At 43.6% G+C, this 21,354-nt stretch overlaps 1 protein-coding gene, 1 long non-coding RNA gene and 1 pseudogene across 5 annotated transcripts in view; 1 reads left to right on the forward strand and 2 right to left on the reverse strand.

Annotated features, from left to right (window-relative positions):
• Positions 1 to 6,616, forward strand: part of LOC117067554 — a 36,931-nt gene extending 30,315 nt beyond the window's left edge. The window contains exon 5 of the long non-coding RNA XR_004430784.1: positions 6,336 to 6,616. This is a non-coding gene — a long non-coding RNA (uncharacterized LOC117067554). The remainder of the gene's footprint in view (positions 1 to 6,335) is intronic.
• RNF135 (ring finger protein 135) overlaps positions 1 to 21,354 on the reverse strand; it is a 32,532-nt gene that overhangs the window by 8,737 nt on the left and 2,441 nt on the right. For 2 of the 4 annotated variants that reach the window (XM_033184256.1, XM_033184257.1), the window contains exons 2-3: positions 10,087 to 10,230; positions 6,266 to 6,386 (exon numbers count right to left, since the gene is read on the reverse strand). In XM_033184256.1, coding sequence (XP_033040147.1) covers positions 6,266 to 6,386; positions 10,087 to 10,230 — 265 coding nt within the window. The remainder of the gene's footprint in view (positions 1 to 6,265; positions 6,387 to 10,086; positions 10,231 to 21,354) is intronic. The other 2 variants (XR_004430783.1, XM_033184258.1) reach the window with 2 other exon arrangements.
• On the reverse strand, positions 18,069 to 18,816 carry LOC117067550 (annotated as a pseudogene).

Consider the following 21,354-nt stretch of genomic DNA (forward strand, 5'->3'; position numbering starts at 1 on the left):
GCTTGAACCCGGGAGGCAGAGGCTGTGGTGAGCCGAGATCGTGCCACTGCACTCCAGCCTGGGCGACAGAGCGAGACTCTGTCTCAAAAACAACAATAATAATAATAAACAACAAATAAAACAAAATGCACTAGGATACATGCTGAGATATACTTGAAATGAGTCAAAGGTTTAAATGTAAAACATGAAACCAAAGATTTAAATGTAAACTGTAAAAGTAAAAACACACACATATACCTGAGAACATTCCTTTCTAAACTTCAGGGGGTTGAGTTTTCTAACTAAAACTTAAAATCTACAATGCATAAAAGAAAAAATGAATAAAATTTACTACATGAAAATAGAAGCAAGACCTCTTCTCCACAAAAAAAAAACAAAAAATTAACTGAGCATGGTAGCGCCACCTGCAGTCCCACCTACTCAAGGGGCTAAGGTGAACTAATTGCTTGAGCCCAGGAGTTCCAGGCCAGCCTAGGCAACATAGCAAAACCCTGTCTCCCCCCAAAACACAAGAATTAGCTGGGTGTGCTGACACGCGCCTGCAGTCCCAGCTACTCAGGAGGCTAAGGAGGGAGGATCACTTGAGCCTGGGAGGTCAAGGCTGGGGTGAGCCATGATCGTACCACTGCACTCCAGCCTGGGCAACAAAGTAAAACCTTGTCTCAAAAAAATAAAAAAGAAATATTTAGAGCCCAGGAATTGCCACAGCACTCTAGTCAACCAGTCTAGGCAACAGAACAAGACCCTGTCTCCTGTCTCTAAAAAAAAAAAAAAATTGAGGGCAGGGATGGTGGTTCACACCTGTAATCCCAGCACTTTGGCAGGCAGAGATAGAAGGATTGCTTGAGCCTAGGAGTTTGAGACCAGCCTGGGCAAAACAGTGAGATTTCATCTCTATAAAAAATTACGTAAAGGCCAGGCGCGGTGGCTCATTCCTGTGTAATCCCAACATGTTGGGAGGCCAAGGCAGGTGGATCACCTGAGGTCAGGAGTTTGAGACCAGCCTGACCAACATGGAGAAACCCTGTCTCTACTAAAAATATAAAAATTAGCCAGGTGTGGTGGCACAGGCCTGTAATCTCAGCTACTTGGGAGACTAAGGCAGGAGAATCGCTTGAACCCGGGAGACAGATGTTGCAGTGAGCCAGATCGCACCTTTGCACTCTAGCCTGGGCAACAAGAGCGAAACTCATTAAAAAAAAAAAAAATTATGTAAATTTAAAAATGTCTATATGGCATTATAAAACCTGTAAAAGATACATAAAAAGACAAATGACGTATTATGGAACAAAATTTGCAATTCATATAACAGACAAAAGGTTAATCTCTTTAATTTACAAAGAGCTCCTAAATGTCAATTTTTAGAAGACCAATAACACAAGATATGAAAGACAATTCATGGAAAAACACAAATTAAAAGTGTAGTATAGGCCAGGCGCGGTGGCTCATGCCTGTAATCCCAGCACTTTGGGAGACTGAGGCAAGCAGATCACCTGAGGTCAGGAGTTCAAGACCAGCCTGACCAACATGGCAAAACCCCGTCTCTACTAAAAGTACAAAAATTAGTCAGGCCTGGTGGTAGTGCCTGTAATCTCAGCTACTCAGGAGGCTGAGGCAGGAGAATCACTTGAACCTGGGAGATAGAGGTCGCAGTGTGCTGAGATTGCCCCACTGCACTCCAACCTGGACAACAAGAACAAGATTCAGTCTCAAAAAAAAAACAAAAACCAAAAAAAACAAAAACGTGCAGTATACTCTCACGTCAATATATTTTCTTGAGTCAGAGTTTCATTCTTTTTTTTTTTTTTTTTTTTTTTTTTTTTTTTTTTTTTTGAGACGGAGTCTAGCTCTGTCGCCCAGGCTGGAGTGCAGTGGCGCGATCTCTGCTCACTGCAAGCTCCGCCTCCCAGGTTTACGCCATTCTCCTGCCTCAGCCTCCGGAGTAGCTGGGACTACAGGCATCCGCCATCTCGTCCGGCTAGTTTTTTGTATTTTTTAGTAGAGACGGGGTTTCACCGTGTAGACCAGGATGGTCTCGATCTCCTGACCTCGTGATCCACCCGTCTCGGCCTCCCAAAGTGCTGGGATTACAGGCTTGAGCCACCGCGCCTGGCCCAGAGTTTCATTCTTATTGCCCAGGCTGGAGGACAATGGCACAGTCTTGGCTCACTACAACCTCTGCCTGCCGGGTTCAAGCGATTCTCCTGCTTCAACCTCCCAAGTATCTGGGATTATAGGCACCCACCACCAAGACTGGCTAATTTCACATCAATATTTTGACCCATGAGATTGGTTTTAAAAAAAAAAGGCAAATGTCTGCCAACACACTCAGTTGGCAGGTTGGGGATACACACTTTTTCTGTGGGAGTGAAGACTGGTATAACCCAACAGGAGGGTAATTTGGCAATGTATATCAAAATGACAAATGAATTCACCCTATGACCCAGCTACCTTCACTACAATTTGAGCTACAATTATATCTGCACCCATATGAAACAATGTACATGCAGTTGTTGATTTCAGCATTATTTGTCACTGTAAACAATTGGAAATGATCATGCATTCACCTGTAGAGGACTGAGTAAATAAATGTTGGCATACCCAGATATTGGAATACTGAGCAGCTGTAAAAGGGAAAATGTGGCCAGGCGTGGTGGCTCATGCCTGTAATCCCAGCACTTTGGGAGGCTGAGGCAGGTGGATCACAAGGTCAGGAGATCGAGACCATCCTGGCTAACACAGTGAAACCCTGTCTCTACTAAAAATACAAAAACTTAGCCAGGCGTGGTGGCGGGCGCCTGTAGTCCCAGCTACTCAGGAGGCCAAGGCAGGAGAATGGCGTGAACCCGGGAGGCAGAGGTTGCAGTGAGCCAAGATCTCACCACTGCACTCCAGCCTGGGCAACAGAGCAAGACTCCGTCTCAAAAAAAAAGGGGGGGGGGGCGCGCGCGGAAATGCTCTAGGTACTAAAAAAAAGCAAAGAAAAAATGTCCCAAGTACTGTACTGTAAAATGAAGATATATTAAGTAAAAGACAAAAGCAAAATGCAGGACAATATACATAATGTGCTATCTTTTGTGTATAAAAAAAGATTGGAAGAAAGAAGAATATAAATTCATATTTGCTGACATTTGCATAAATAACTTCTGAACACTTAAAAAACTATAACAAAAGTGGTACACTGGCCAGGCGCGGTGGCTCAAGCCTGTAATCCCAGCACTTTGGGAGGCCAAGACAGGCGGATCACAAGGTCAGGAGATCGAGACCATCCTGGCTAACACGGTGAAACCCCGTCTCTACTAAAAATACAAAAAAACTAGCCAGGCGAGGTGGCGAGCGCCTGTAGTCCCAGCTACTCGGGAGGCTGAGGCAGGAGAATGGCCTGAACCTGGGAGGCGGAGCTTGCAGTGAGCTGAGATCCGGCCACTGCACTCCAGCCTGGGTGACAGAGCAAGACTTCATCTCAAAAAAAAAAAAAAGTGGTACACTGAGATGAGAGAATGGGGCAATTGGCAAGGATGGAAGAGAGATTGGGCTGTATGCCCTTTTTATACTGTTTGTTGTTTTGTTTTTTGTTTTTTAAGACAGAGTCTCGCTCTGTTGCCCAGGCTGGAGTACAGTGGCTGGATCTCAGCTCACTGCAAGCTCTGCCTCCCGGGTTTATGCCATTCTCCTGCCTCAGCCTCCCGAGTAGCTGGGACTACAGGTGCCCGCCACCTCACCCAACCAGTTTTTTGTATTTTTTAGTAGAGACGGGGTTTCACCGGGTTAGCCAGGATGGTCTCGATCTCCTGACCTTGTGATCCGCCCGTCTTGGCCTCCCAAAGTGCTGGGATTACAGGCTTGAGCCATCGCGCCCGGCCTGTTTTGTTTTTTTTGAGACGGAGTTTCATTCTTGTCACCCAGACTGGAGTGCAGTGGCTCACTGCAACCTCCGCCTTCCGGGTTCAAGTGATTTTCCTGCCTAAGCCTCTGGAGTAGCTGGCACTACTGGAGCGTGCCACCATGTCTGGCTAATTTTTTGTATTTTTAGTAGAGACGGGGTTTCACCATGTTGGCCAGGCTGGTCTCGAACTCCTGACCTCAGGTGATCCACCTGCCTCGGCCTCACAGAGTGCTGGGATTACAGGCATGAGCCACGGCGCCCAGTCCTGTTTTGATTTTTGAATAAGAAATTTTAAATGTAACCCTCCAAAATTTAAAAATTGATCTTAAATTTGTATAAATAATTAAAATCACTAAGGAACCCAACGTAAGTTTAGAAGCACACAGGATACGAAGGTGCTTCTTTCTCAGATAATTTTTGGAACAATAAACTGCTCTCTAATTGTTTTCCTTAAGAAACTTTTCCCAAGGAATCATGCTTCTCCATTTACACAAGAAATGATTCTCCTTTTTTTTTTTTTTTTTTTAGACAGAGTTTCATTCTTCTTGCCTAGGCTAGAGTACAATGGTGCAACCTCTGCCTCCCAGGTTCAAGTGATTCTTGTGCCTCCACCTCCGGAGTAGCTGGGATTACAGGCACCCACCACCACGTCCAGCTAATTTTTGTGTTTTTAGTAGAGACAGGGTTTTGTCAGGTTGACCGGGCTGGTCTTGAACTCTTGACCTCAGGTGATCCACCCGCCTCAGCCTCCCAAAGTGCTGGGATTACAGGCATGAGCCACTGCGCCAGCCAGAAATGATTTTTAAAGTAGCATAAGATTGTTTAAATATGAAAATATAAAGGATATAAAAGCTATCAGAAGAGGAAAAGCTATAGAAGAAATGCCTCTAAAGCATATGAAGCTAGCAGTGGCCAGAGCAGGAGGAAGAACCCTGGGAGACCAGATAGAGCTAACATCTAATGTCTGACAGGAGGGTGTTAGTTATTTTTCAATAACTCTGGAAGAACAACAGAGAAACTACAGGATCAGGACAGAAAGGTTCTTTTCTATATTGTACTGTTTAATATTAACATTAACATACTCCCCAGAGATTATATCTTAATAGACTGTATCAAGAACTAGTTACAAAGTGGCATGCTGGTTTTATTTGTTTGTAGACAAGATCTCCCTCTGCTGCCCAGGATGGAATGCAGTGGCATGATCACTCAGTCTTGAACCCCTGGCTCAAGTGATCCTCCAGCCTCAGCCTAGGGAGTAGCTGGGACTACAGGTGTGCACCAACACATCTGGTTATTTTTTACTTTTTGTAGAGATAGGCTCTCTCTCCGTTGCCCAGGCTGGTCTCGAACTCCTGGCCTCAAGAGATCCTCTCACCTCAGCCTCCCAAAGCACTGGGATTATAGGCATGAGCCACTGCACTTGGCCTATATGCTTTGTTAAGAAAAACATTTACAGCCAGGTGTGGTGGCTCACACCTATAATCCTAGCACTTTGGGAGGCTGAGGCGAGCCTTGAGGTCAGGAGTTTGAGACCAGCCTGTCATCGTGAAACTCTGTCTCTACTTAAAAAAAGAAAAGAAAAGAAAAAAAAAAACCCGTGAAAATTAGCCAGGCATGGTGACGCATGCCTGTAATTCCAGCCAAGATCGCACCACTGCACTCCAGCCTGGGTGACGGAGTGAGACTCTGTCTCAAAATAAAACAAAAACAAAAACAAAATAATTAAAAAAAAAAAAAGGAAGACATTTACTAGTTAAAAATTTAAGGCTGTGCACGATGGCTCACGCCTGTAATCCCAGCACTTTGGGAGGCTGAGGAGGGCAGATCACGAGGTCAGATCGAGACCAGCCTGGCCAACACGGTGAAACTCTGTCTCTACCAAAAACACAAAAAATTAGCCGAGCATGGTGGCAGGCGCCTGTAGTCCCAGCTACTCGCGAGGCTGAGGCAGGAGAATGGCCTGAACACGGGAGGCGGAGCTTGCAGTGAGCCGAGATGGCGTCACTGCACTCCAGCCTGCACGACAGAGAGAGACTTCATCTCAAAAAAAAAAGAGAAAGAAATAAAAATTTTTAAGTGGCCTTTTCGGAATCTCTGCAGTAAGATAACACACTTGATCAGTAAGGACCTGGGTGCATGGATCTTCAAAAATGAGTTTCTATCTATTAAGGACTTGTGATACATCACACCTTCAGTCATTGCCAAAAACATATTCAGCCACAAAATCACTTCAGCCCACCCCTACCTGATTCATGACACCACAGTGGTAATATAGCTGGACTCTGGGATCCTGTCCCCAGAGAACAAAGCCGTGGAGCACTTTGCCTCTCCCCGCAACTTCCATATTTAATCCTCCTCCAATAAATAAGATCAGCTCACCCTGCGTTTGTGCTTCAGAAGCCTCTTTCCAGGCGACGTTTTCTCGTAATTTTTTCTGAATTTCTTCTAGGTCTTGGAGAATATCTCTGATTTTCCCTGCAGCTGTGTCGGAAATCAACAGCTTTGGAGAAGCCATGGAAAGATCCACCCCAGAAGAAAAAACTTATTGATGAATCATTTAAAACTGAATAAATGGAAGTCCCCTATGTAGTCTATCAACTATTATATTCAAGTTCTTTTATTCATCTATAATTTTCTATGTAATTCCCAGCAAGTTTTTAAAAACAAAATTAGGCCCTCAAAAAATATGCCTTGAAAACAATCTGGAATAATACATAACTACAGCAAAAATATCAAAGAGTGGTTATTTCTGGGTGATGGGGTTATGGAGCATTTTAATTTGCTTTATTTAATGCTATGTGTTTTCTAATATTTTGCACAACAAACATGGATTTCTTAGGTAATACCAAAAAAGTGTAACATTTTTAGGCACATCTTATAGGGGCTTTATAAAATAAATACTACAGATAGTTACTGAGATAAACCATGGAGGTCAGAATAACCTTTTCAGCTGGGTGTGGTGGCTCACACCTATAATCCCAGCTACATGGGAGGCTGAGGCAGGAGAATCACTTGAATCTGGAAGGTAGAGGTTGTAGTGAGCTGAGAAGATCATGCCACTGCACTACAGCCTGGGCGACAGAGCGAGACTCCATTTCAAAAAAAAAAAAAAGAACCTTTTCCCACCTCTATCATTATATCATGTCGCTACCCAAGAGCTACCTCTCAAATTGCCTGCATCTAGGTCCTGCTTTCCAGGGCCTCCAACACATGCTCCCTGATTTTCTTTAGCCTCAGGTCCTGTTCTTCCCCAATACAGCCCTTTATCTGCTTACCAACTTCAACCCCTGACTTTCCTTCCCACCTTTGCATAATCCACTCCCCATTCTTTCCACCAATCAAAATATGGTAGTATTACACTTATTGAGTGTTTTCGACATGCTAGGTATTGCCCTTCTCTCATTTGCATAACACCTCACAAAGTAGGTTTAGCAACCTATAAAAAATCCCCATTTTACAAAAGAAGATGAAGTTCATGAAGGTTAACTAAATTGCCACAGTTAATTATAACATCCCACATTTTAACATCACTCAAGCACTTTTTTATACCTCTTTCAATCCTCACAATAAACCAATGATGTGGCACGCCCTGTATCATTATTTCTTTTCTTTTTTTTTTTTTTTTGAGACGGAGTCTCGCTCTGTGGCCCAGGCTGGAGTGCAGTGGCCAGATCTCAGCTCACTGCAAGCTCCGCCTCCCGGGTTCACGCCATTCTCCTGCCTCAGCCTCGCGAGTAGCTGGGACTACAGGCGCCCGCCACCTCGCCTGGCTAGTTTTTTGTATTTTTTAGTAGAGACGGGGTTTCACCCGGTTAGCCAGGATGGTCTGGATCTCCTGACCTCGTGATCTGCCCGTCTTGGCCTCCCAAAGTGCTGGGATTACAGACTTGAGCCACCGCGCCCGGCCTCATTATTTCTATATTACAGATAGGAACCTGAGACGCAGATGGATGAAGTGACTTGCCCAAGGTCCTAATACTAGTGAACGACAATGTCAAGTCTGAAAGTCAGACTTTCCTTTTTTATTTTTTCTGAGACGGAGTTTCACTCTGTCTCCCAGGCTGGAGGGCAGTGGCGCGATCTCGGCTCACTGTAAACTCCGCTTCCCAGGTTCAGGCCATTCTCCTGCCTCAGCCTCCTTAGTAGCTGGGACTACAGGTGCCCGCCACCACGCCCAGCTAATTTTTTGTATTTTTAGTAGAGACAGGGTTTCACCACGTTAGCCAGGATGGTCTCAATCTCCTGACCTCGTGATCTGCCCACCTCGGCCTCCCAAAGTGCTGGGATTACAGGCGTGAGCCACCATGCCCCACCGGACTCTCAGACTTTCTATCCCAACACGTCGCATCTCTGAAGATGCATTTATTCATACATTCAGTGGGTATTTGTTGAGCCCCTACTATAAGTGGGTACTTGGGTACTGTGCTAGTGCCTGGGGACACAATGGTGGGCAAAAGAACAAAAGCATCAGCCAGGTGCAGTGGCGCACGCCTGTAATCCCAGCACTTTGGGAGGCTGAGGCAGGTGGATCACAAGGTCGGGAGTCTGAGGCCAGCCTGGCCAATATGGTGAAACCCCATCTCTACTAAAAATACAAAAATTAGCCAGGTGTGGTGGCGGGCACCTGTAGTCCAAGCTACTCGGGAGGCTGAGGCAGGAGAATCACTTGAAGCTGGGAGGCGGAGGTTGCAATGAGCTGAGATGGCGCCACTGCACTCAAGCCTGGCAACAGAGCAAGACTCTGTCTCAAAAAAAAAAAAAAAAAAGCATCAAAAGTCCCTATTCTCATGAAGTTGAGAGTCTAGTGCAGGAAAAGGGAGTGGGACAGACATTAATATAGAGTATGGCACAAGTCATTACAAAGGTGCAATGGTGATAACTACCACAAATGAAAGGTACATGGAGTCCTCAGAGCCTCTAACGGGGGGATTTGATTTGTTCAAGGAAATCATTGAAGGCTTCTCTCTGAAGAAATGATGTTCTAGCTAGGATCTGAAGGATGAGCAAGTATTACCTAAGTGATGGAGGGAAAGGAGAGCATTCCATGAAGGGTGCCCTGTAGTGGGAAGACGTGAGACACATTGGAGGGACTGTGCAGAGAGTGCAGCTGGAGCTCACAGAGCCAGGCGGCATGAGCAGAGATGAGATTTGAGAGGCAGACAGATATGGAATCCTACAGGGCTTTGTTGGTCCTGTGAGGATTTTGGTCTTACTCCTGAGCAAATTGATGTAATTTGAATGTTTTAAGCAGATGAGTTACATTTTCAGATTGATGTTTGTGGTAGTCACTGTGATGACCATGAGGAAAACAGACTAGAAGAGGGAGAGTGGAACATCTGGAAGGCTATGACATCAATCGAGGCATAAAATTATCAGAGGTTGGGATTAGAGAAGTCTCAAAGGAGCTCAAGAATAAGTAAATAGATTTGAGAGGTAATTAGGCAGGTCTTAAAGCTACAATATGCTGCATATTACAGTAAGGGAGAAGAAGGTAACATGATTTCCAGGTCTCTGGCTTGTGTACTTGGAAAGATAATGGGGCCAGCATTGAGACAAAAATCCCAGAAAAGGAGCAGCTTAGGACACATTAAGTGTGATGCTTTGAGATACCCAAGAAGAAAAGATGAGAAGGAAGACATAGCAGCCTAGTGCTCACAGAAGGCTCCAGCCTGGAGCTATTATTTGTACATAGAGGTGGTCATTAAAGCCATGGATACAGGGAAGACTACCTGGAGGGGAGATAAAGGGACTTACAACTCAGCCTTGAGGAAGTCCAGCATTTAATTCCTGAGCAGAGGAGAGACAACCTGTAAACAGACTGAGAAGGATCAGCCAGAGAGAGGTAGGGGAAAGCCAAAAGACTCCTTTCCCAAAAGCTAAGAATGAAGGTGTGGTCCACTGTGTCAAAGGCTACTGAAAGGTCAATGAAGACAGGCACCAGAATGTCTATAGGATTTACACAGAGGTCACTGGTGATCTTAGAGATAGCTGGTTAGGTGGAGTGACCCTAGACCACTTGAAGCTTCCCAACATTACCTCAAGCATCCCAGATATCCAATCATCCATGTCTGGTAGTAAAGAGAATAAAAGATTGAGACTTGTTGCATCCTTCAGCTTCAAACATATTCATGATGTTCCAGTTGAAAGCAATCCCTAGCTCTATCCCCTCCCACATCCTTTCCTCTCCCAGTGGAGCCTACCTTGCCCAGGATGCGCAGTTCATTGTCTGGTCCAGATTCTGATAGGGGCCTCTGATTCTGCAGGCTCCTGACAATGTCTACAAGATGTTCCACCAGCTCTGTCAGCTTCTGACCAACTTCTGTGATGCTCTTCTCTACTGCCACCTTTAAAACAGCAAGGTTCAGGTCCTGGGTTCTATAAAACCGGACCCAGGAACCACCACTAGACAGAGGGAGTCATAAATACTGTAGTAATGACATAAAAACAGACATACAGATCAATGGAATAGAATAGAGTACCCAGAAATAAACTCTCACATATAGAGTTAAATGATTTTTGACAAAGGTGCCAAGACCATTCAATGGGGAAAGGACAGTTTTTTCAACAAACTGTACTGTGAAAACTGGATATATCTATATGCAAAAGAATCTGGTTGGACCTTTACCTAACATCATATATAAAAACTAACTCAAAATGGATCAAGGACCTAAATGTAAGACCTAAAATAATACAAGTCTTAGAAGAAAACATAGGGCAAAATTTATGACATTGGATTTGGCAATGATTTATTGTATATGACACTAAAAGCACATGCAACAAAAGAAAAAAGGAGGCCGGGCGCGGTGGCTCACGCCGGTAATCCCAGCACTTTGGGAGGCCGAGGTGGGTAGATAACGAGGTCAGGAGATCGAGACCATCCTGGCTAACACAGTGAAACCCGTCTCTACTAAAAATACAAAACATTAGCCGGGCGTGGTGGCGGGTGCCTGTAGTCCCAGCTACTCAGGAGGCTGAGACAGGAGAATGGCATGAACCCGGGAGGCGGAGCTTGCAGTGAGCCGAGATCATGCCGCTGCACTCCAGCCTGGGAGACAGCAAGACTCCATCTCAAAAAAAAAAAAAAAAGAAAGAAAGAAAAAAGGAGACAAATTGGATTGCATGAAATGTTTAAACATTTGTGCATCAAAAGACACTAACAATAGAGTAAAAGGGCAATCCACAAAAAGGAGAAAATATTTGCAAATCATACATCTGATAAGGCATTAATACCGAGAATATACAGAGAATTTCTAAAACCAACAATAAAAACATATCAGTGCTGCTTGCTTGGTTGGTAAAACAAACAAACAAACAAGCAAAAACCCATAAACAACTGAATTTTGAAATGGGCAAAGAACTTGAATAGACATTTCTCCAAAGAAGATATATAAATCACCAATAAGCACATGAATAGACACTCAAGATCACTAATCAGTAGGGAAATGCAAATCAAAACATACAGTGAGATACCACTTCACACTCATTAGGTTGGCTACTATCAAAAAAAAAAAAAAAAAAACAGAAAATAACAATGTTGACGGTGTGGGAAGATTGGAACCCTCTGCACCGTTGGTGGGAATGATACATGGTACAGCCACTGTGGAAGACAGAATGGTGGTTGCTCAAAATATTAAAAATAGGCCGGGTGCAGTAGCTCATGGCTGTAATCCCAGCACTTTGGGAGGCTGAGGCGGGCGGATCATGTGAGGTCAAGAGTTCAAGATCATCCTGGCCAACCTAGTGAAACCCCATCTCTACTAAAAATACAAAAATTAGCCAGGCGTGGTGGTGGGCATCTGTAATCCCAGCTACTTGGGAGGCTGAAGCAAGAAAATTGCTTGAACCCAGGAGATGGAGGTTGCAGTGAGCCGAGATCATGCCACTGCACTCAAGCCTGCGCGACAGAGCCAGACTCCATCTCAAAATATATATATATTTTTTAAATTTTTATATATATATATTTTTAGGTCACATTAAGTGTGATGCTTTGAGATACCCAAGAAGAAAAGATGAGAAGGAAGACATAGCAGCCTAGTGCTCACAGAAGGCTCCAGCCTGGAGCTATTATTTGTACATAGAGGTGGTCATTAAAGCCATGGATACAGGGAAGACTACCTGGAGGGGAGGTAAAGGGACTTACAACTCAGCCTTGAGGAAGTCCAGCATTTAATTCCTGAGCAGAGGAGAGACAGCCTGTAAACTGACTGAGAAGGATCAGCCAGAGAGAGGTGGGGGAAAGCCAAAAGACTCCTGTCCCAAAAGCTAAGAATGAAGGTGTGGTCCACTGTGTCAAAGGCTACTGAAAGGTCAATGAAGACAGGCACCAGAATATCCACAGGATTTACATAGAGGTCACTGGTGGTCTTAGAGATAGCTGGCTAGGTGGAGTGATTCTATATATAGTGATCCCATATATATATATATTAGAATTACCATATGATTTAGCAATTCAACTTCTGGATATATAAGAATTGAAAACAGGATCTCAAAGAGCTTCATAAACTGATGTCCATAGCAGCATTATTCCCACTAGCTAAAACATGGAAGCAACCCAAGTGTCTGCAGACACATGAATAAGCAAAAAGTGGCATACACATACAATAGAATATTACTTAGCCTTAAAAAGGAAGGGAACTCTGACATATGCTACAACATAAATAACCCTCGAAGACATTATGCTAAGTGAAATAAGCCAGTCACCAAAACACAGATACTGTATGATTCAACTTATATAAGGTATTTAGAGTAGTACAAATCAGAGACAGAAATTAGAATGATGGTTGCCAGAGGCTGGGGGAAGAGGAAATGGAGAATTTTAATGTGCTCCTAGAATTCCACTTTTGCAAGATGAAAAGAGTTATGGTACCCTGAAGAGCCAGTCATGTTAATTTAACATTTTTTAGTTATGGAAATGATGGTAGTGATGGTTTCACAACATTATGAATGTATTTCATATCACCCAACTGTATACTTAAAAATGGTTTAGGGCCAGAGAAAAGTAGGGGAAAGCCAGAAGACTTAAGGGTGGAAAGGGGCAGAGCAAGATAGCCAAATAGAAGGCTCCACTGAGCATCCCTCCCACAAGAACATCAAATTTAACAACTACACAAAAAAGCACCTTCATAAGAACCAGAAATCAGGGGTACTCACAGTACCTGGTTTTAACTTTACATATAGAAAGAGGCACTGACGAGGGTAGGAAAAACAGTCTTGAATTACCCACGCCATCCATATCCCACGTGGCAGAGGCAACACGGCACAGAGAATCTGTGCACTCGGGAAAGGGAGAGCATGGTGATAAAGAGAATAGAGAGACTTTGCCTTGTTACATCACAAAGCAAAACTGGGCTGAACTCAGCTGACGCCTACCCACAGGGGGAGCATTTAGATCAGTCCTAGCCAGACAGGAATCAAATCACCCACACTAGTGATTGGAACCTGAGTTCTGGCAAGCCTCTCCACTGTGGGCTGAAGTGCTCTGGGGCTCTAAATAAACTTCAATGGCAGTCTAGGCCACAAGGACTGCAACTCCTAGGCAAGTCCCTAGTGTTGAGATGGGTCTCTGGATCCGCCCGGAGCCTAGGTGAATGTGCTACCATGAAGGGAAGGACACAAGCCTGGCTGGCTTTGCCATCTGCTGATTATAGAGCCCTAGGTCCTTAAGTGAATATAGGTGGTAGCCAGATAGTGGTTACAAAGGGGCTTGGGTGAGACACAGTGCTGTGCTGGCTTTAGGTCTGACCCCGTGCACTCCTACTGGTCACGGCTACAAGGTGCTTGTGTCAGCCCACCTCCAGCTCCAGGCAGTTTAGCACACACACAGACTGTTTTGGAGAAGTACGAGAAGAGAACAAGAATCTCTGCCTGGTAATCCAGAGAATTCTTCTGGATCTTATACAAGACCATCAAGGTGGCACCTCTAGTAGTCTGCAAGAGTCACAGCTTTACTGGGCTTGGGGTGCCCCCAATGCAGATACAGATCACAACGCCGAAGTCCTTTCAAATACCTGGAAAGCCTTCCCAAGAAGGACAGGTACAAACAAGCCCAGACTGTGAAGACTACAATAAATAACTAACTCTTCAATGCCCAGGCACTGACAAACATCCACAAGCATCAAGACCATTCAGGAAAACATGACCCCACCAAACTAAGTAAGTCACCAAGAACCAATTCGGGAGAAACAGAGATATGTGACCTTTCAGACAGATAATTCAAAATAGCTGTTTTAAGAAAACTCAAAGAATTTCAAGATAACAGAGAAAGAATTCAGAATTCTATCAGATAAATTTAAAATAACTGAAATAATTAAAAAGAATCAAGCAGAAATTCTGGAATCCAAAAATGCAACTGACATATTGAAGAATGCATCAGAGTCTGCATCAATAGCAAAACTGATCGAGTATTAGAAAGAATCAGTGAGCTTGAATTCAGGCTATTTGAAAATACACAGTAAGGGATGGCGCAGTGGCTCACACCTGTAATCCCAGCACTTTGGAAGGCCGAGGCAGGCAAATCACAAGGTCAGGAGATCGAGACCACAGTGAAACCCTGTCTCTACTAAAAATACAAAAAATTAGCTGGGCGCGGTGGCGGGTGCCTGTAGTCCCAGCTACTCAGGAGGCTGAGGCAGGAGAATGGCATGAAACCAGGAGGCGGAGCTTGCAGTGAGCCGAGATTGCGCCACTGTACTCCAGCCTAGGCAACAGAGCAAGACTCCGTCTCAAAAATAAATACATAAATAAAATAAAAATAATAAAAAAGAAAATACATAAATAAAATAAAAATAATAAAAAAAGAAAATACACCGTAAGAGGAGACAAAAGAAACAAGGGAAAAAAAAGGAGAATGAAACATGCCTACAAGATCTAGAAAATAGCCTCAAAGGGGCAAATCTAAGAATTATTGGCCTTAAGAGGAGGCAGAGAAAGAAATAGTGGTAGAAAGTTTATTCAAAGAAATGATAGCACAGAACTTCCCAAATCTAGAGAAAGACATCAATATCTACATACAAAAAGGTTATAGAACACCAAGCAGATTCAACCCAAAGAAGACTACATGAAGGCATTTAATAATAAAACTCCCAAAGGTTAAGGATAACGAAAGGATCCTAAAGCAGCAAGAGAAAATAAATAACATATAATGGAGTTCCAATACATCTGGCAGTAGACTTTTCAGTGGAAACCTTACAGGCCAGGAGAGAGTGGCACGACATGTAAAGTGCTGAAGGAAAAAACTTTTACCCTAGAAAACTATAATTTGTGAAACTAGCTTCGAATCATGAAGGAGAAATACTCTCCCAGACAAACAAAAGCTGAGGGATTTTATTAACACCAGACCTATCCTACAAGAAATGGTAAAGGGAATACTTCAATCAAATAGAAAAAGCCAGGCGCAGTGTCTCACGCCTGTAATCCCAGCACTTTGGGAGGCCGAGGCGGGTGGATCACTTGCGGTCAGGAGTTCCAGACTAGCCTTGCCAACATGGTGAAACCCCATCTCTACTAAAAATACAAAAATTAGCCGGGTGTGGTGGTGGGCACCTGTAATCCCAGCCACTCTAGAGGCTGCGGCAGGAGAATCACTTGAACCCAAGAGGTGGCCTGTAATCCCAGCACTTTGGGAGGCTGAGGTGGGCAGATCACTTGAGATCAGGAGTTCAAGACCAGCCTGGCCAACATGGTGAAACCCTGTCTCTACTGCCAGATGTATTGGAACTCCATTATATGTTATTTATTTTCTCTTGCTGCTTTAGGATCCTTTCGTTATCCTTAACCTTTGGGAGTTTTATTATTAAATGCCTTCATGTAGTCTTCTACTAAAAACACAAAATTTAGCTGGGCATGATGGCGCATGCCTGTAGCCCCAGCTACTCGGGAGGCTGAGGCAGGAGAATTGCTTGAACCCAGGAGGTGGAGGCTGCAGTGAGCCAAGATCATGCCACTGCACTCCAACCTGGGCAACAGAGTAAAACTCTGTCTCAAAAGAAAACAAAACAAAACAAAACAAAAACCTCACTAGTAATAGTAAGGTCACAGAAAACCAATCAAAAATAATAACTACAACAACTTTCAAAGATACAGATAGTATAATAAGATATACACAAAAGTCAAATAGCAGGGGATGAATTTAAAGTGTAGAGTTTTTATTAGTTTTCTTTTTGCTTGTTAGGTAGTTTATGCAAGCAGTATCAAGTTGTTATCAGCTTAAAACAATAGGTTATAAGATACTACTTGCAAGCCTCATGATAACCTCAAATCAAAAATCATATAATGGATACACAAAAAATAAAAAGCAAGAAATTAAATCATAGCACCAGAGAAAATCATATTCATTTAAAGGAAGACAGAAAAGAAGGGAAGAAGGAAGAGAAGACCACAAAACAAAACAACCAAAGAACAAACAACAAAATGGCAAGAATTACTTACCAATAATAACATTGAATATAAATGGACAAAAATCTTCAATCAAAAGACATAGAGTGGTTGACTGGATTAAAAAAACAAGACCCAATGGTCTATTCCTACAAGAAACACACTTCATCTATAGACACATATAGACTGAAAATAAAGGGATGGAAAAATATATCCCATGGTAATGGAAGCCAAAAAAGAGCAGGATTAGCTATACCTATATCAGACAAATAGGTTTCAAAACAAAATCTATAAGAAGAGACAAAGAAAGTCATTTTATAATGATGGAGTCAATTCAGTAAGAAGATATAACAACTGTAAATACATATGCACCAACACTAGAGCACCTAGACATATAAAGCAAACATGACTAGAGCTAAAGAGAAGACAGAAGGCCGGGCGCGGTGGCTCAAGCCTGTAATCCCAGCACTTTGGGAGGCCGAGACGGGTGGATCACGAGGTCAGGAGATCGAGACCATCCTGGCTAACACGGTGAAACCCCGTCTCTACTAAAAAATACAAAAAACTAGCCGGGCAAGGTGGCGGGCGCCTGTAGTCCCAGCTACTCGGGAGGCTGAGGCAGGAGAATGGCATAAACCCGGGAGGCGGAGCTTGCAGTGAGCTGAGATCCGGCCACTGCACTCCAGCCTGGGTGGCAGAGCAAGACTCCGTCTCAAAAAAAAAAAAAAAAAAAAAAAAAAGAGAAGACAGACTCCAATACAATAATATCTGGAGACTTCAACAACCCACTTTCAGCACTGAACAAATTATTCAGACAGAAAAGTAACAACGAAATATTGGACTTAACCTGTACTATAGATCAAATGGACCTAATAGATATTTACAGAACATTTACATTCATGCTGCAGAATACACATGGATCTTTTCCTCAGCACATGATCATTCTCAAGGATAGATCACAAAACCTAAGACCTAACATATGTCAGGTCAGAAAACAAGTCTTAAAACATTCAAAAACATTGAAATAGGCCGGGTGCGGTGGCTCATGCCTATAATCCCAGCACTTTGGGAGGCCAAGGTGGGTGGATCACGAGGTCAGGAGATCAAGACCATCCTGGCCAACATGGTGAAACCCTGTCTCTACTAAAAATACAAAAATTAGCCAGGTGTGGTGGCGTGTGCCTGTAATCCCAGTTGCTGGGGAGACTGAGGCAGGAGAATTGCTTGAACCCGGGAGGCAGAGGTTGCAAAGAGTGGAGATAACGCTACTGCACTCCAGCCTGGCGACAGAGCAAGACTCCATCTCAAAAAAAAAAAAAAATTGAAATAATACCAAGTATCTTCTCTGACTACAATGGAGTAAAACTAGAAATCAATAATGAGGAATTTTGAAAACTATACAAACCCAAGGAAATTAAACAATATGCTCCCGAATGACCAGTGGGTCAATGAAAAAATTAAGAAGGAAATTAAAAAATTTCTTTTAAGACGGGTGCAGTGGCTCATGCCTGTAATCCCAGCACTTTGGGAGGCTGAGGCCAGTGGATCAGAAGGTCAAGAGATCGAGACCATCCTGGCTAACATGGTGAAACTCCGTCTCTACTAAAAATACAAAAATTAACTGGGCATGGTGGCGGGTGCCTGTAATCCCAGCTTATCGGAAGGCTGAGGCAGGAGAATCACTTGAACCCAGGAGGCATAGGTTGCCGTGAGCCGAGATCGCGCCACTGCACTCCAGCCTGGCAACAGAGCGAGACTCTGTCTCAAAAAAACAAACAAAAATTTTTTTAGTATTCATTTTTTTTTACATGTGACTTTTTGTATTTATCATCTCTCAACTTTGTAGGTATGAACAGGCAGAAGAGCCAGAATTGAAGCTTGGAGCCCAAACTTGGGATTCCAAAATGGGGTAGAAGTCATATATGTTAGGATCTTGGCAGCAGCCAAAATGGACTATTCTGTGGCCCACGAGGTCATTTGCAGGGACCTTGAGGGTACAGGATGAGTTGGAATGAGGGTACCCGATGACCCGTGTACACCAAGCCAATCAGATGAGCAGTGTTGGGCAATCTGGGTAGTGTGTCTGCATTTCTCAGGACGACACTGGTGGTGACTCCACCCTCCAGTATTGGCGGTTGTGGAGTTTTTGCTTGTTTTTGCTGAATATGCTTTTTTGGCTTTCTTGAGGTTTGCTCTGTGGTTATTGAACCATACCTGGAGTACTATTGGGCGTATGTCTATTTTCGAGGCCATTTATTTCTGAGAGCTGGGGTTTGGGTATGGGTTCTCATTGAACAAGATGTTCAGATCTTCCAGTTGCTTCTCAGTGAACATGGTTCGTTTCCTGTGTGCATGCATCTGGTCCTTGCCGTTAGAAAGATCCTCTAAGCCTGGCATCTTCTAATCCAAATGTGTGCCTGGGCTCAGGTGCAGGGATAAGTAGTATCCTTTTTTTAAGGGGAGACAGGATGTTGCTCTGTTGCCCATGCTGGAGTGCAGTGACATGAAAACAGTTCACAGCAGCCTCAACCTCCTGGGTTCAAGTGTTCCTCCCACCTCAGCCTCGAAAGTGGCTGGGACCACAGCCATGTGTCATCACACCTAGCTACTTTTTTCTCTTTTTGTCAGCGGGTCTCATAGTTTCTTTTTTCTTTTTTTTTTTTATTGGGTCTGACCATGCTGCCCAGGCTGGTCTTGAACTTCTGGGCTTAAGCAATCCTCCTGCTTCTGCCTCCCAAAGTGCTAGGATTATAAGTGTGAGCCACAACAATCAGCCTGAACAATTTCTTAAAATAAATTATATTGGGCCTAGTGCGGTGGCTCATACCTGTAATCCCAGCACTTTGGAAGGCCGAGGCAGGTGGATCACCTGAGGTCAGGAGTTTGAGACCAGCCTAGCCAACATGGTGAAACCTCATCTCTAAAAAATACAAAAATAAGCCAGGGGTGATGGTGGGCGCCTGTAACCCCAGCAACTCAGGAGGCTGAGGTAGGAGAATCGCTTGAACCCGGGAGATGGAGGTTGCAGTGAGCTGAGATCATGCCACTGTACTCCAGCCTAGGTGACAGAACAGGAGTCTGTCTCAAAAAATAGAAGAATAATAATAAAGGAATAACATAGCTAGGAATAAATTTAATGAAAGAGGTGAAAGACTTACACACTTAAAACTACAAAAAAATCACTGAAGGAATTACAGACCCAAATAAAAATAAATAAAAACACATTCTGTGTTTTAGGGAAAGAAGACTTAATATTGTTAAGATGTCAATACTACCCAAAGTGATCTACAGATTCAACATAAACCCTATCAAAATTCCAACAGCCTATTTTGTAGAAATGGAAAAGCCAATCTTCAAATTCAGATGGAATTGCAAGGAGTTCTGAATAACAAAAACAATCTCGGAGGCTGGGCGCGGTGGCTCAAGCCTGTAATCCCAGCACTTTGGGAGGCCGAGACGGGCGGATCACGAGGTCAGGAGATCGAGACCATCCTGGCTAACACGGTGAAACCCCGTCTCTACTAAAAATACAAAAAACTAGCCGGGCGAGGTGGCGGGCGCCTGTAGTCCCAGCTACTGGGGAGGCTGAGGCAGGAGAATGGCGTAAACCTGGGAGGCGGAGCTTGCAGTGAGCTGAGATCCGGCCACTGCACTCCAGTCCGGGCGACAGAGCGAGACTCCACCTCAAAAAAAAAAAAAAAAAAAAAAACAAAAACAATCTTGGAAAAAAAAAAAAGTCAAAGAACTCACACTTCCCAATTTTCTAAATTTACTAAAAAGTTGTAGTAATCAAAATAGTGTGGTACCAGTGTAAGTACAGACATATAGACTAATGGAATAAAATGGAATGTCCAGAAGTAAAACTATACATTTATTTTGAGACAGGGTCTCACTCCATCGCCCAGGCTAGAGTGCAGTGGTACAATCATGGCTCACTGCAGCCTCAAACTCTCAGCTTGGGTGATTTCTCCTACCTCAGCCTCCCAGATACCTGGGACTACAGGCACATGCTACCATGCCCAGATACTTTTTTGTATTTTTCTAGAGATGGGGTTTCACCATGTTGCCCAGGCTGGTCTGGAACTTCTGGGGTCAAGCAATCCTCCCACCTCGGCCTCCCAAAGTACTGGGATTACAGGTGTGAACCACACGCCTGGCCTGGCCAAATGATTTGTTGACAAGGATGCCAAGTCTAATCACTGGAGAATAGACTCTTCAACAAATGGTACCAAGACAATTGGATTTCCACATACAAAAGAATGAAGTTGGACCCCTAATTCACATCATATACAAAAATTAACTTAAAATTGACCAATTACTTAAACGTAAGCTAAAACCATAAAACTCTTAGAAGAGGCTGGCACGGTGGCTCATGTCTGTAATCCCAGCACTTTGGGAGGCCAAGGAGGGCAGATCACTTGAGGTCAGGAGTTCAAGACCAGCCTGGCCAAAATGGTGAAACCCTGTCTCTATTAAAAATACCAAAAGTAGCCAGGTTTGGTGGCAGGCGCCTGTAATTCCAGGTACTTGGGAGGCTGAAGCAGGAGAATTGCTTGAACCTTGGAGGTGGAGGCTGCAGTGAGCCGAGATGGTGCCACTGCACTCCATCCCTGGGAACTGAGCGAGACACTGACTCAAAAAAAACAAAAAAACAAAAAAACCAAACCAAACCAAAACAAAAAAACTCTTAGGAGAAAACATAGGGGTAAATCTTCATGAACTGAGATTTGGCAATGAATCTGTAAATATGACAACAGAAGCACAAGCAACAACAACAACAAAACAACAAATAAATATTAAATTTAAAACTTTTGTGCATCAAAGGATACCACTGAGAAAGTGACAACTCTTAGAATGGGAGAATATATATTTGATAATATATCTGTGAGTCATATCTAATTCGATATCCAGAATATAGAAGGAATCTCTAAAACTCAACAACAAAAAGATAAACAACCCAATTTTACAATGGTCAAAGGACTTGAATAGACATTTCTGCAATGAAGATCTACAGATGACCAACAAGCACAAGAAAAGATGGGCAACATCATTAGTCATTAAGGAAATCCAGATCAAAATCACAATGAGGCTGGGTG

Source organism: Trachypithecus francoisi, unplaced genomic scaffold (genome assembly GCF_009764315.1).
Source record: "Trachypithecus francoisi isolate TF-2019V2 unplaced genomic scaffold, Tfra_2.0 Lachesis_group20, whole genome shotgun sequence".
Lineage (NCBI taxonomy): Eukaryota > Metazoa > Chordata > Mammalia > Primates > Cercopithecidae > Trachypithecus > Trachypithecus francoisi.